Consider the following 15,105-nt stretch of genomic DNA (forward strand, 5'->3'; position numbering starts at 1 on the left):
GAGAAAAAGGACGCCGCAAGAGGTTGGTTGTTGATTTACTGCGTGCGATTACATACACACTCACACACATAAACACCGTTCATTACGCTGATAATCGTTAAGTGCGATTGCACTGAATTGTTTGAAGAAAGAAGCCAAAAACGAAGCGCAACTAATGATACAGTGCTGCGTAGATAAGATGTACCGGATTCCCTATTCCGCCGAATCTTCGGTGGCGGTCAGTGCGACAACAGGTGTGCTAAAAGTAGGTTACTTATCGCTAACCCGAGCAATCTGAGTTGAAAGTCCTACTCGAGCGTCGTGATATGCGTGAGGTGGATTAGCTTAGCGAGCGTTGATAGCAAGCATTTACCAAAGTATTCGTTGCTTTTTCGATTATTGCTGATATAGGTTTCAAGGCCGATCGTGACATAACGCTGGCTAAGAGTTACGACCATCCCTTTACGGTCATCGACTCGTGCAAATTGATTGAGGAACAAAGTGCTTCGAACAGCTTCTATCGTTCGATATTGAAACAAATTTAAATGGAAGCCGGCTGTGCGCAACAAAGCAGAACATCAAAACACATTGATTGGTCAGCTTCATTTCGATGGTTCTGAACCGGTTTTTGCGACTTTTTGCGACTGTCCCACCTCTCCCAAATGATTCATTCGTTCGGCGGTGTCTTGATTGGTAAAGGTGACTAGCAAACGAACCCATCACACACTGCCGGGGCTTCACGAACTTTCCGATCATTGCGGCGTTCGTTCATTCCCCGTTCGGCGTTTTGGGGCAATAAAACAGAAACTTCTCCGCTCCGCCGTGATGGATAGTGAACAGTCGAAACTGTGCAAATAAATTTTTGGAAGCTTTTAGCTTTCTGCCGCACACATCTTCGTAAGGCATTTGTGCGATGCACGAGATCGGTCGCCTGTTTTCGCCGCCGCAAACAATCGGAACACAAAAGTGGAGTGATGGGAAGAAAATTGTTCCCAAGATGACTCATTCGTCCCGCTGAGATGTAGAGGGGGTTCGGAGGGTTTGAAATGAAATTGCAATAAGCGTAACAATAAGCTACGCTAGGCAGAAGCTGAGCTGGAGACTCCATGATTGAGTCACTATTTGAACGCGCAGGACAATCAGAGGTGGTACATACCTCCCTGATGTCGGCGTAAGAGTTGATGAGCTTCTTGGAAGAAATACATTGATTAAGGATGGAATTGATTTCATCTTCCATGAGCATCTTTTTGACCTGAAAGTGCTTTAATGCTAGAAAACCCAACGTACAGAATGTCTGCTCCCTTTTTGTTGTCTGTCTCTCGAAATGGCAGAATCTGGTAAGTCATCAGATCACACAATCGAATGGCCAGTTAATGTTACGTAGGACTGTTCCGAGATTAGCATCGAACCTTATCAGAAGTCGACGCAACTACGATTTGGGTAGTTTAGTTAACACCGAAGGAAAATATCTACTCGAAAAAGAAATGGATACTTATGCCTAATCTGCAATAGATGGAGTGTCCTCGCACAGGTGCTCTCAATGTCCATTTAATTAGGTACATGTTAGACGTGTTACATTTCACTATTGCTTCCCATCCCTAATTCCAATCGAGTTCCCTATTCCGAGAAATATAGCAACAAAACCCAAACTTACCTTGTAGCAGGAATCCTCAGCTAGCAAAAGGAATCTGGTGTTCGGAAATACACAGGAAAAGGAAGCGTTCCGAAATACACAATCCTTCCTTCGACTGAATCGCTGAATTCCAAACCAACCAGACGGGTGATGATGGTGATGGTGGTGCGAAAAGCGCTTTTCCCTCGCAGCTTTGGCGATTCCCGTTTCCCCGTCCACTAACCTCCAAATAGGCCTGCACACACCTACGCACCACCTCGTTTTACCGGGTAGCTAGCTAACTAATACTGCTGAATAATAAATCGCGTAGCACGGAGTTTTCCCTTTATTTCTGTTTTCTTGCTTATTGCTAGCGTTGGTTTTGTTTCTCCACTTCGGGTGGGCGGATTGCTGGCAGTTACCACTGGGTCACTAGCTGACAACACAGCCCGCACGCACATACACGCACACAACCTCCTTGCTGCACAGAGGAAAAAAGGACACTCGCGCATGTGTTTGCGTTGCCGCCGGTACACCGCACCATACACACCAAATGCACCAAAAACCTACACCACCGAGGACGATGCAAACGGAGTTTTTGTTTTTCTTCCTGTGGTTGTGTTATTAAGCACTTTCTCCTATTTTTAGGTTTTGCGCTGATTTATGGAAAAGGATGCTTCTGGCGTGCTGCGAGCGAACCTGTCATACGGGGAGCACTAGGACGGCAGCACGTTTACCAAGCGTCGTCACCCATTCATATACACTTCGCAACAGGGCTGGGTGGCTGCGGTATGTATGACACACTTTACGATAATTTGCATACACCTCTTGTATGCCACCACTACACTACACTTCCACACACACACATGCACACTCTGTCGGTTGTTTTTACATAGTTTTTTGCATCCTTTGCTGGAATTGCTCGCATCAGTCAACTAAAAACTGAACCCCGAACGTCGATCAACTTTTCATTTTCAATCAGATCGCACACAGCTGCAGCTCACTCACGTGAACTTTTGGCAATGAACTGCAAAACCTATGGGAAATGATGGGGGAAAACAAGAAATAGTTGAACGATTGTTGGTGGCTGCGAAACTCTAAATCCGTAACTAACAAGGAACGCGACCACTTTTTGACAGATCGAATACGTCATGCTGTTGTTGTTGTTGTATCCTTACAAACTGTACACCTGTGTACAGATGCTGACGCCGATGACGATGATGATGATGATGATGATGATGATTCACATAAATTTATGGGAATACATCACGCAAGATATCAGATGGAGATTCGGGACGCTTTCGAAGGAATATTTTTGTGGTCTGAGGCCGTCGGATTGGCTGTCAAAATCGAAATCGTTGCTTTCTGGGGTCCAACATTTCGGGGGAGCGCTTGTTCAAACCACCGTGGACCGATTTTTGCTCGCTCCAAGTTATGAAACTGGTCGCTCTCTTGCGGGTGTTCTCTCTTCGTTTTGGAAGAAATAGCTTCATATCATACATTATCTAGAATCTAGATTTAAATGATCATTTCAACCTGCACGATATGCCCAACTTTCCCAAAACTATGGAATTGTACTCAACGAACTTATTACTAACTTAAACTTTGATGTTCCTCAAACAAAATTTGCAATCGTTTTGACAGCTCCTAAATGAGAGAGAGAGAGCGAGCGCGTTTGCTTAAGATATGTATGGAAACTACGGGGGATCACAGCTGATGGGAGGTGGGCACAATCGGTAGAAGGAAGCTCGGTACACGTCTTCCCATCATTGCCACCGTTTGCGCAGAGTGGCAGTATCGTTTGTATGCGCTCTCGCTTCATTCCGTTTGCGGTTAGGTACGCAAAGAGTGATTTGTTTTACATCCATCTCGCTTTTACCCAGAGTAAAGCGTTCATCTTTTTTCCGTGAGCTAAATCCGCTCCTCTACTACGGCTGCCTAGCAAAGAGACGCATTCTCACGAAACAACACAAAAAACCAACAAATCGGTCACACATGGATCACAAATTCTTCATCTTTTGATGCCCCTGTGATGTAGAACATTTCCAACTAGTAGGGGGTTTTAACCACTCAAGATAGGGAATCCCTCTAGAGGTCACTAGAATTGCACACGAACACACACACACACAATCACACACTGTCTCTAAAAGAACCCAGGTCGTAGCAGAGTACGAAAACTGTTGGAAATTGTAAAGAGCATCCTTTCTTCTTCCTTTTCCTACGCAAGGGGATGATGGAAAGGAACACAACTCTCTCCGAGGTTTGAAAAGAGAGAAGATACCCCTTTTTTAAGAGAGCAAAACTCTAACCGCAAACTGAAACCGTGCCGCGAGAACGCCTGCTTTGTTGTTGTTTTTCAACCCCAGCGGGTTGCTCTGGGAGATGGCCGTAGGAGCATTAGCCCAGCGCACTAGCAGCACCATGCCAGTAAGGGGCAGATGGTTAGGGAAGGAAAAAAATGGGGGAAAGCGTATGGAAAAGGAGGGGGTCGATTCGAGTTCGAAAAGCAGATGTTTTTCGACATCCAATCCCAACCAGCAGCTGATGAGCCGGTTTACGGCGGTGGGTGTGGGTGTACAGCAGGAGAGAAAGAGAGTGTTGTGAGTGTGTATGTTTGTGTTTGAGTGAGATAGAGGATGGGAATGGGACCAAGTGAACGAAACCCGCAGAAGATGTGGATGCTTGCAAGACAAAAAGAATGGTTTAGACTGTGTTTCTATTTCTCATTTTTCACTTCAAAAGAATCGTCAATCAAAACGGATGTTTGTTCACAATAGCTCTAGTTTGTAGTGCACACCTTTAGGTTTTGTCGAAAAAAAAAAACGGGTTCATTCAATATCAAATCGATGCCATTAAACTCCTTCCACGAACAGAGGGGTACACCGATGAGGGATGGGAGGCCAATGCTGGCCAACGGGAAATGCACTGTTGCGTGCAGCAAAGTATACAGGCGTCGCGCTAATGTGTCTTGCAGCGTCTGCATCCATCAGCCCCCGTTCCCCGCACAGTAGTCACTCGCGAAGAGCTACGGCTGGAGGCCAAAACTCAGCGAAAGAAGCGAAAATGCGTTTGTACAGGGAAGGGCTTGTTCCCGAAACACGAACCAAACTGCGTCGCACAAAAATCCATTTCTTCGATGTAGGGTTTTAGAAGAGAGCAAGGGTTTTTCTTTCTTGCGCATACCGTTCCCGACACACACTGCTAGAGCATTGCAAAACGCTTTTCACAATAGAAGACGACGACGACGACGCACCGACGGAAAGGAGAAAGCACACACTTGCACGCACGAAACTTCCCTCCCGAGTGGGATAGAAAAGAGAAAGACACACACACACACCGACACGCACCGTGAGATGATCACAATCGTTTACACTGTGGGTTGGGGTGGCGGGGCGGGCTGGGCGGAAGGTTGGCTTTTTGTTGTTGTTGTTGTGGTGATGGTTATGAACTCTTCCTGCTCTTCGGGGCCCGTGTGTGACTGTTTGTGGTACACGCTTGTTTGCCGTGCGTTAGATGGGCTCCGGGGGTTTAGAGACTGGCTGCGCGCACCGAGACAAACACACACGCCCGTTGTGTACCGAGACGAGAATGCGAGACTGAAACTTTTACCCCCGTGGTGCACACGCCTGGACTCAAGGCTCGCGGAGCGCTCGCTCACTCGCTCGCTTATCCGCGCACAACAACGCGCGCGTGTGCCCGCGAGAGCAATTTTTGCGCGAGAGCACGCCAATAGGAGCGAATGCGAAAAAGAGAGCGAGCACAAAACGCGTTCGGATACGCGCATGTGGAACGCGGGCTCTCTCCCTCTCTCTCTTTCTCTGCTTTGTGTGATTTCACCCTTCGAGTAATAGGGGTTGCAGAGCAGATGGGGATGGGGCGAATGCGCTCCCGTCATCATCGGCACCGTCATCACTGACATTAGCAGCATGCAAAACAAGCGTTTCGGGGAGCACTATGTGTGTGTGTGTGTCTGTGTGCGGTATGGAGCAGAGACAGACAGACTCTGAGGGGAAGGGTGCGTTTCGTGACCTACCGAATAGAGCAAAAAAAAAGAGGAAGAAATGAAACGCGATACGTGGTAGCTAAACTTCTAACGAGCCGACCGGCCACTTTTAGGTGGATATCACCTGCGGATATCGGTCACTTTCGGAAGAGCCAGCCATGGGAGCTGTGATGGTGTGTCATAGGAAGGTTTGCTTTTTGCGTTGACAACTTGAGAACATGCAACACTAGGATGAATTTGTTTGTACTTAATTTTAAAATAATTAAATACACCAAACGTGTTTCATCTTTTAAGACAAAACACGTTGAAGCGAATGTAATTTGTTGATGCTATCACATGACTAAAACAATGCATCACAGTTCCTTGTAAAACTAATGCAGCCCTTCAAAACAGAGACCAGATCCCTCTGGTCTGGTTCGGATGCAACAAGATCCCGGTGCAGCAAACGTACGGAATAAAGGTGAAGAAACTTAAACGCAAATACGCACAGCCGCCCGCTACGCGAGACAAAGCGAGAGAAGCCAGTCACAGGCATTGCATGATGTCCCATAAGCGTGTTGCAGAAGGTTGTGTTTTTTTCTGTTGGCCCTCATCTCATGGATCTCATCCCCCGTAGCCGAGCTAGCGAAGGGCGAATCTCTCATTCTGTTGCACCGCTCCAGTGCCACCTTCGCCCGAAGGACAAAGAATTCCATCCATCCCGTGTTGGTCGGGTTGGAGTTCAACGATCTCACCGTGTGTTTGTGTGTGTGTGTGAAGTTTAAGCTCTTGTCGATACGAAAGTCTCGGTTGCAATTGCACTGAAGCACGAGAGCAGCAGGGCTGGCATTAGCTACAGGAGAGGTAGGCAAGGATGCAACGAAAAAGATAAACTTTCGAGGTGGGATTTAACGTAAACTTTTCCCGCATGATAAACTGGCTTGCGTATTGAGGTCATCAGTTTGTGTAATGCATAAATTCGGCATGGAATTTTGCAGCGAACGGCACAAGTTCTTGCACTTTGTTTTACTCTGTTTATCACGTGCAGTTGGGGCGTAATGTTTTTAGTTTTTTGTTTAAAGTCCAGAACAATATAAATGGCTTTCCGACTGTCTAAAGAGATAAAGAGATTATAGAATCCTCTTATCTTTTATTAGCCAGATTGCTTAGTTGTGAAATTCACAAAAAGGGTCTTGGAAAACGAAAGCTGTGCGCAATTGGTAATATGTTTTCTCATTCTACTAACGATAATCTTAACACTAACAACTTCTTATGCAATGTTTATTTCCTAAAAATAAAAGGATCGAAAACAAAACAAAACTGCGTAGACAAACTTTGGACACTGTAACATATCAAAGGGCAAACGTTAAAAACAGCATCAAAGAAACACGAAACAGCGGACTTGGGGTTTTAATTTTACCTTTGTTTACATAACATTCGCTTAGCGTAATTCGAAAGTATCCCCCTCGGAACTCGAGCAAGTTGCGTAAGGCACGAGAACTAAGGAAACTTACTTATTATGATGTGTCCTTTTCGCAATGAATAAAAAAACATGGATACTTCACTTCCAAACTCCATCCTACGCGTGATATTAATAACAACAAACAATTCCACTGACTGATGCATCCTCCCACGTGTACAGTTTTTTTGTTGTTGCTGGAGACAGGACCTTAGATAATAATAAACATTGCATTGGAAAATATCTGTTAAGTAACGTGTATATCTGGCCTTCAGCTGGAGAAAACACACACACACCTTTTTCCTCGTGCTTGTGATTACGTGCATCAGGATGTGGTTGGGACAGCTTTTAGACACAGGTTATCGCTCTGGAGTGGCACTTCTTTCGGTGTTTGCCTTGGTTTGAACTCATCTGTGTCTGTCACATGCTAATCCAGACGGACCAGTGGGCCTGATCATTCCTCTGTTATTGTGGTGACGGCATTGCATCATTTCGTGCAATGCTCTTTATGCTTTGAGCACATGAAAAAGAGGCTCGGCTATGCGGTATGCTGCTGAACTTACTAACACGTGTTGTGCAATATTGCTTCGATTTAACGGGAAGCTATTTTCCAATCGATCTGTATCATGAGAGTTTTCAGAGGAGCTTTATTAGCTATAACAAAAGCGTATGGTCTTGTTTTGATTTACCCTACTTTACTTGGAACTGCACACATGACTGATCAATGTGCGTAGTAATCGTCCAACTGTGTTCTAAGTACTTGCCCTCAATTCCATCCCAAAGCTAGCTCACTTTCATCTTACCCTAGACACCCTGGCACCCTTGTACGATTGCTACACGAATCGCTAGCTTAGTTCCCAGCTCAGGGTCAATTTTCTTAGCACGCGCGAAGGGCTTTGCGTACGGGGTTGGGTTGACTGATTTGCTACTCGGCAGGCAATTTGGAGCTGCTACGAAAAGTGATACCAACGACCACCGGCCCGAGAGCGTTGCCAACTAAGAAGAGAGCTCTGACCTCAATCTGTGACGGCGATAGTAGAAGCTTAGGAGGAGGAGGAGGAGGGTTGTGTTTGACGTTAATTTTTGGTCCACGTTCACGCCATACGCATGCAACCGGAGACGGTTTTGTGGTGATAAAAGGGCGAACGCTGCCGATCAAAGTCCACACGATCGCGTTACGGTGGTACGGTTCAACTTCGATGCAACGCTCTTTGTGTGTGTTTTGTTTGGAGCAGTCGTTGGTGGAGCTGCCAAGATACTGCTGCATGATGGGCGGTTTTAAAAAAGAAAACGAATATACGTTTTAATAGTTTCGTTTGAGCTAAAATTAAAAAAAAATGTTTGCAGTAATAGAACGCAGTGCGACTAACTTTTGAAAAATCAAGATAAATTAAGTTTAAGGGCAGCTATAGATGATGCAACTGCATTAACCTGAACAATTTCACTATTACATGTGCAATGAAAGCATGATGAAATCGTTGTTAAACTCTTGTTTAATCCTTACGTGGCGTCGTACAAGTTCGAAGCCCTGGATAAGCGGCGGTACAAAATTAAAACATGAAACTTTCCTTCTTCTACCAGTTGAAACCTTTCTTTCTGATTACCCAATATACACCACTCCCAAAATACACAACTCTCTGCAATACAGGGAAAAAAATAAACGCTACAAAACAGCACAAACTCTGAACCTGTCATTCGTAACTGACCACAGCGCTGCTTCCTCATCAGAATGGACTTAGAAGAGTAAACAGCTCAACAAAAATAAAATAAAAAGAGAGTATCGTTTCATAACGACGCCGCCCCATCCTTAGCGAATGCTGGCGGAGGTTTGCTTAGAGTGGATAACGCCTGGCCGTTCTCCATTAGCAAAGGGTACAAAAGTGGAGACCACCTTTGCGTCATCTTCTAAGCCGACGACTTCACCAGGCTTCCGGGTGGAGGTTTTTTTTCCTCAGTCGCAGTGTGCTTCAACAACAACTACAGGGGCAAAAAACCATTCATTCCGCACTCATTCGTGACAGTATGACCTCTAGGCCCGGGACGTTAGTATCGCCTCCTATCTCTAGTCTGTTTGCACTGGGATTTGAAAACGATAGAGGGAGAGGGAATCAAGAGAGAGAGGAAATAAATAAAACTAAAATCCATGAAGATGACGCTAGCAAAGATGGGGAAAAAATTGCACATCCTACCACCTAAGCAAAACCCCTCCTTCATCCCCGTAAACGTTTGCCGGGGATGAAATCAGCTGAATCACGACGGCTCTACCCAGAAGATTGCCTTCCTCTGGCTTATAATCGCTTGTTCTAGCAGTTTTGTTTTTGTTCTTCTTTCTGTTGCTCCTCGGTGGTGCCCCCGGGGGTTAGTTCTTTGTCTCGATCGATTGCGTGCCTCACTGGGTGAATTGCTAGGAGTGAGGAGGAAGTAGTAGGTTGCAATGCGTTTAGTTAGTGATGTGGAAAAAGTACAGATAAACTAGCCAACGAGGAACTTACTGATGGTCGGCCGGTTGTGTTTGTGACCGTCCAGTGCAGAGTGTGTGGGATGATGATTACGTTAGAAATTCTATTAATTTCACCCTACTGCTGGAGGAAACGTAACACATTGATGGGGGGGAGAAGAGCGCCGGCTTGGTGTTTGATTCGTGACGGATGTACAGGGTGGGAAACATTATGAGAGGGAACCGATTAAACAAAGTGAACGTGTGTCAAAGTAGGCAGCAGCGGCTTATGGAAATGCGTCCATGTGTGAACGGGATGGCCAATGTATGGTAGCAGTGAGAAGCAGGAAAGAGCATTAAAGAGAAGGGCGTGCGAGAGAGACATAGAAGCAAACCAGTGTGGTGAGTTAGGGTGCGTTTGCTGGTGCGTTCGGTACAAGTGTACTTGGAACAGCTGATTGCTCGCTTCAGGGATTCCCCGTTTCTCGGTGCAGCTGTACCGAGCTGCCATTGAATCATTTCGACCGGCTGTTAGCTGGTGGTGTGAACGAGAGGTGGAACCATGGTTGTACGGAGATGGGGTGAAAAAGATAGAACAACAGTAGAAAAGCTGGCAGCAAATTCGTGCAATAGGGAAGGAAAATATGGTTTGAAAGAGCACACACACTGATTCTCTCTTTCAATGATTGTTCGGTGCATATGTACCGAATGGCACCAAACCATCGAGTTCATGATGATGATGATGATGAATAAAGGTCAGTTAGGTTGCCACGAAAGATGATTAGTTTGTTCTTCTTATAAGTTATGTTAAGTATATAAGCCAGTGCGCTCAAACATTTTTAGGACCACGGACCAGTCGTGTATGAAAATACATATACCGTGGAGGACATACATGAAGAGCATATATTTTGTAGACTTTTTTCAAAGCTTTTTGATCCAAAATATGCTTCAATATTATTTCTGACATTCCTGTGGAAAATGTTAACTTTAATGTGGAAAAAATAACGATGTGTTATTTGTTTAATTTCATTTCGTTTATTCAATATCCGCCATCAAGGCTAAATTACGCAGTCTTAAAACTTATTAATAACTAACAAACAAACAAAATTATTTTTGAAATCCTAAGCTTAAATAAATTAAGCCTGACTCATCAAAAAAGAAAACACAGGTAGAGCGCAGAGACAAAATAGAGAGGAAAGGAAACTAAGAAGAAGAATTAAGGAAATTAGAAGAAAGAAGACGGTTGTGGAAAGAGTAAAGAGAGAATTCGAAATCAAAGAGATAGTAAAAGTGGTTAAACAGCCTGAAACAGGATAGAAGAGGATCATTGAAAGTTAAAGTGTATGACGTGTTTCAATTGACAGAGGATCAAGTGGAAGAAGAGCACGAGAGCGAACATATGATAAACGAGAGTAAATCGGGAGAATCAGTAACTGAAAGCAGTATAATAAAATATGCTTGAAACACTTCTGAGATTGTTGTGACCAAGAATTTTGCGACCAAGAATTTTGCGACGAAGATTTTTGAGACCAAGATTTTTGCGACCAAGAATTTTGCGATCAAGAACTTTGCGACCAAGAACTTTGCGATAAAGAATTTTGCGACCAAGAACTTTGCGACCAACAATTTTGCAACCAAGAATTGTCGGCCAAGAACTTTGCGACCAAAATTTGTGCGACCAAGAACTTTGTGACCAAAAATTTTGCGACCAAGAACTTTGCGACCAAGATTTTGCGACCAAGAACTATGCGACCAAGAACTTTGCGACCAAGAACTTTGCGGTAAAGAATTTTGCGACCAAGAACTTTGCCACCACGATTTTTGGAAAGAAGAAAAAAAGGGAACAACGGATTTTTATTTTAAGTTCACATTTACAGTGTAGACCTCAATGGTCAGCAAACTAGGAGCAGACATCATAGATACCATTTGTAAGTTTTGCAGTAGACACCGTAAACGAAATGACACAAAACAACCAGAGTGGCCAGAATTACTTATTTTCATATGTACACAGAAAACTTTTTTTACTGAACTTCAGTAAAATTTTACTGAAATTTTTTTAACTGAAGTTTCAGTAATCGTTTCAGTAAAAAGAATGTTTACTGAATCATTCAGTAATGTCTGGTGCTCACCAAAATGACAGCTCGTTTACTGAAATCCCAGTAAAGCCATTCTCATATTACTGATTTTTCAGTAGTTGGTAGCGATTAAAAAATGACGAAATATTTATTTTAAATTGAGTTTTTATTGATGCGCAGATATTGCCAGTCCCTCAGTTCATATTCATACATGTTTTGTGTTGTTTTATACAGTTTTTATACTGTATTTTGCCGCCGCAAGTGTAGATGGTTCAGTAAGCGCTCACAGACACCACGCAATTTCAGCAAGCACAGTGGATTGTAGCAAACATTTTACACACCAACACGGCTGCCAATTGTTTTAAATTAATCCCGTAAGCCGAAATATCACCTGAAATTTCACCAGGGTGCCTGTAAGCGCCTACAAAATCAACTTTTTGCACATCACGAGCAAGTAGGTACTGTATTGATTTGTTTTGATGTTCTGACTGACAGGTCGATTTGACAGAATGAATTGCTGCATTTTCAGTAATTTGTTTTACTGATATCCAGTGAAACGACTTATTTGACACTTATTTTACTGATTTTCAGTAAAATGCGTATTACTGAAACGAATTCAGTAAATTATTTTTCTGAAAGTCAGTAAAAACATGACATTCATGCTGAAAATCAGTAAAATATTCTATTACTGAACCGTTTCAGTAAAAAACTTTACTGAAGCAGGATGAGAATATTTGCTGTGTAGGGTTTGAAGAAAGGCCTGTGTAGGAACGAGCAAGGATAATGTATTTAGAAGGTTGATTTTTATCGCTTTTGCTGGGCGACATTGTGGGGGACATCTGTCACTCTCTGCATACAAATTTCATTACCCCGCACCAGCCCTCCCCGATTTTTATACCGGAGCCCCCGGAAGAGAAATGTCAAGTCGAGAAATGTCATTTTGCTCTGAACAACTTCACCTTGTCATTTATAACACCTTGGGAACGAGGTCAAGTAATGTATAACTATTTGACAAATAAAATAGCCATAAGTGCGTTACAGGCAGTTTGATATCTTAGAGCCCTTTACGATACAAATATTAATTGTGATAATAATGATTAATTAGTCTGATCGTCAGAAGAAAATTGTAAATTGGTTACTGAATGTTTACTAGAATACTAGACCTCGTTCCTACACAGTCCTTAGTTTGAAGGAAAAATCGCAATTTTTTTAATCATTTAGCACCCCCCCCCTCCCGCTAAACACTTCTTTTTAACTTAGTTTTGAGTTTTAACCTACCGAAAACTACAGATAAAATGTTGGCGCTCCTACCGAAATCTGCCAAAATAATCTGGCCACACTGAAAACACTCATCTCTTTACTTGTCACAATTCCATTGGAACAGAAATTGTTATCCTCTGCTGTAAAAGTATTTTAATAGCTCTAATTGTATGAACACACTCGAAAGGTGCCGATAAAAACAGTCAACTAATTTCAGTATTGTTTGTCTCAAAGGTACGTGGTGCGTTGCAGGCAGGTTTCGCTTCACCCAGCGAAACAAAAACTGGAGTGTGTTTGCTCATGTGATCCAGTGGCAGAGGAACACAATGACGACATAGCCCGTTGTAACTGATGTAATTGATATCGATTTTTGGTTGTCCGTGTTCAGTTTCACACGGGGGATTGTTTGCATGTGACGAATGCTTATGCGAGGCGAGCCGCTGGATTACGGACACGTGTAAATCTCCTCTAGTCACGTTTGAAAGGCAAACACGGCTCGTATCGTGACGGACCCATCGCTCACATCGAACCAATCACGGAGAGGCAAAACATCGTCCCCGAAGTTGCTACACGTCTGCAAAACCTGAGCTAGAAGTGGCAGGCCCGTAATCATGGAGGTGAACAAGGATGAAGCGAAGCGGTGTATCGAGCTGGCAACGGCCGCCCTTAAGATGGGCAATCTGGAAAAGGCGGAAAAGTTGCTGAAAAAATCACAAAACCTCTATCACTTGGCTCAGGCGGAAGAGCTGCTGAAGCGTGTAAAAGCGGCAGGAACTGGCCCCTCGGCCGGCAGTGCAGCCGGAGGAACCGGAGGCGGGTCCACAAATGGGCCATCCGCCGCCCGCAGACGCCCGGTCCATCGGGAGGAGGAGAAACCGGCCGAACCAAAGCTTAACGTTGACTACACTCAGGAGCAAGCGAACGCGGTCAAACGCGTGCAAAAGTGTAAGGACTTTTACGAGGTGTTGGGCGTCACGCAGGAGGCAACCGATTCGGAGATTAAAAAGTGCTACAAAAAGCACGCGCTGCAGCTGCACCCGGACAAGAACAAGGCGCCCGGTGCGATGGAAGCATTCAAATCGCTCGGCAACGCGGTAGAGACGCTGACCGATCCGCAAAAGCGAAAAGCGTACGATCTGTACCGTACCACGGGCGGGGGGCCAGCCGGTACGCGGGCGCGCGCATCGAACGGTGGCTACACGTACGGCCAGAATGGGTTCAACTTCCAGTCGGACTTCGATACGGGCATCAATCCGAACGATCTGTTCAACATGTTCTTCGGCGGCGGTTTTCCGCAGCAGCAGCAGCAGCACACGCAGCACCATTACTATCGGGCGCGGGCCGGCCGCGGCTCACAGTACGACGACCGGAACGTTAGCCAGCCGAGCCTGATCTTTGGGTTGATCCTGTGCTTCGTCGTCGTATCGCTGCTGTCGACGTTCTTCGCGTCCGATCCGGTGTACAGCTTGCAGCAGACGGGCAAATTTGCGGTCGAACGGCGCACGCTGAATCTGAAGATACCGTACTACGTGAAGAACAACTTCCTGAGCGAGTATCAGGGCACGCTGGCCCGGCTCGAACACTCGGTGGAGGAAGAGTACGTGACGTACATGAAGCGAGCCTGCAGCAATGAGCGCACCTATCGGGACGCGATGATTGGGCGGGCGAAGAGCTTCGGCAGCCGGGCACAGTTCCAGCAGGCCCAGCAGCTAAAGATGCCGTCGTGCGAAGCACTGTACCGGTTGGGCATTGGGGTGGTACAGTATTGAGGCGAGCTGGAAGGATAATCATGCTGCCAGGGTTGCGAAAGTACTATCTATCTCTATAGATGGCTTGGCCAGTTTTTAGGTTATTAATGTTTTTTTTTGTCTACATGGTGCTTTGTTCCAAAGGTCGCCGAATTGGTTGTATGAGTTCGTTTTCTCAGTGAGCTCAAGTCATCAGTACCGCTGTAAAAAGCACACAGTTGTAGGACCACACTATTTGTCTGCCGGGTTTGTTCGGATTGGTTATTATTTTTTTATTGGTATCGTCATTTCAATAAACATAAATTGACAGTAAGAAGATTCAATGCTTTATTCATATAAATTCGTGCAGTTCGTCTAAAAAAACTTTACTAGGAGGCAAAGCGTTTGTCTTCAGCCATGAAATCAGACATGAAATCAGTCTAAAACGAAGATAAATGAAGTAATTTAGCTTTACAATCACAGATAATCCCACTTTGCTGTGAGCAATGCCGTTTGCGCCATTAGGATATTGTGAACTTGTTATGCACTTCGTACTGCTTTCATGCTGAATGAT

General features: G+C 44.7%; 2 protein-coding genes across 6 annotated transcripts in view; one reads left to right on the plus strand and one right to left on the minus strand.

The window, feature by feature from the left end:
* Positions 1–5,188, minus strand: part of LOC120897138 (ATP-binding cassette sub-family G member 1-like) — a 29,035-nt gene extending 23,847 nt beyond the window's left edge. The window contains exons 1-2 of one of the 4 annotated variants that reach the window (XM_040301787.1): positions 4,939–5,188; positions 1,634–2,627 (exon numbers count right to left, since the gene is read on the minus strand). The gene's annotated coding sequence lies outside the window, so the exon portion shown is untranslated. Of the gene's footprint in view, positions 1–1,633; positions 2,628–2,769; positions 3,094–4,774; positions 4,905–4,938 lie in introns of those variants that run through there. The other 3 variants (XM_040301784.1, XM_040301783.1, XM_040301785.1) reach the window with 3 other exon arrangements.
* Positions 5,189–12,865: 7,677 nt separating this feature from the next.
* On the plus strand, positions 12,866–14,870 carry LOC120895722 (dnaJ homolog subfamily B member 14-like). Of its 2 annotated transcripts, none has more exons than XM_040299291.1 (2): positions 12,866–12,972; positions 13,039–14,870. In XM_040299291.1, exon 2 carries the CDS (start codon positions 13,416–13,418, stop codon positions 14,571–14,573), a length of 1,158 nt encoding a protein of 385 aa, XP_040155225.1. In that variant the 5' UTR covers positions 12,866–12,972; positions 13,039–13,415; the 3' UTR covers positions 14,574–14,870. The 2 variants fall into 2 exon arrangements, with proteins under 2 accessions (XP_040155225.1, XP_040155226.1); XM_040299292.1 differs by having other exon boundaries at positions 12,913–13,038; positions 13,193–14,870.
* Positions 14,871–15,105: the final 235 nt, after the last annotated feature.

The sequence above is a fragment of the Anopheles arabiensis genome, chromosome 2 (genome assembly GCF_016920715.1).
Source record: "Anopheles arabiensis isolate DONGOLA chromosome 2, AaraD3, whole genome shotgun sequence".
Classification (NCBI taxonomy): domain Eukaryota; kingdom Metazoa; phylum Arthropoda; class Insecta; order Diptera; family Culicidae; genus Anopheles; species Anopheles arabiensis.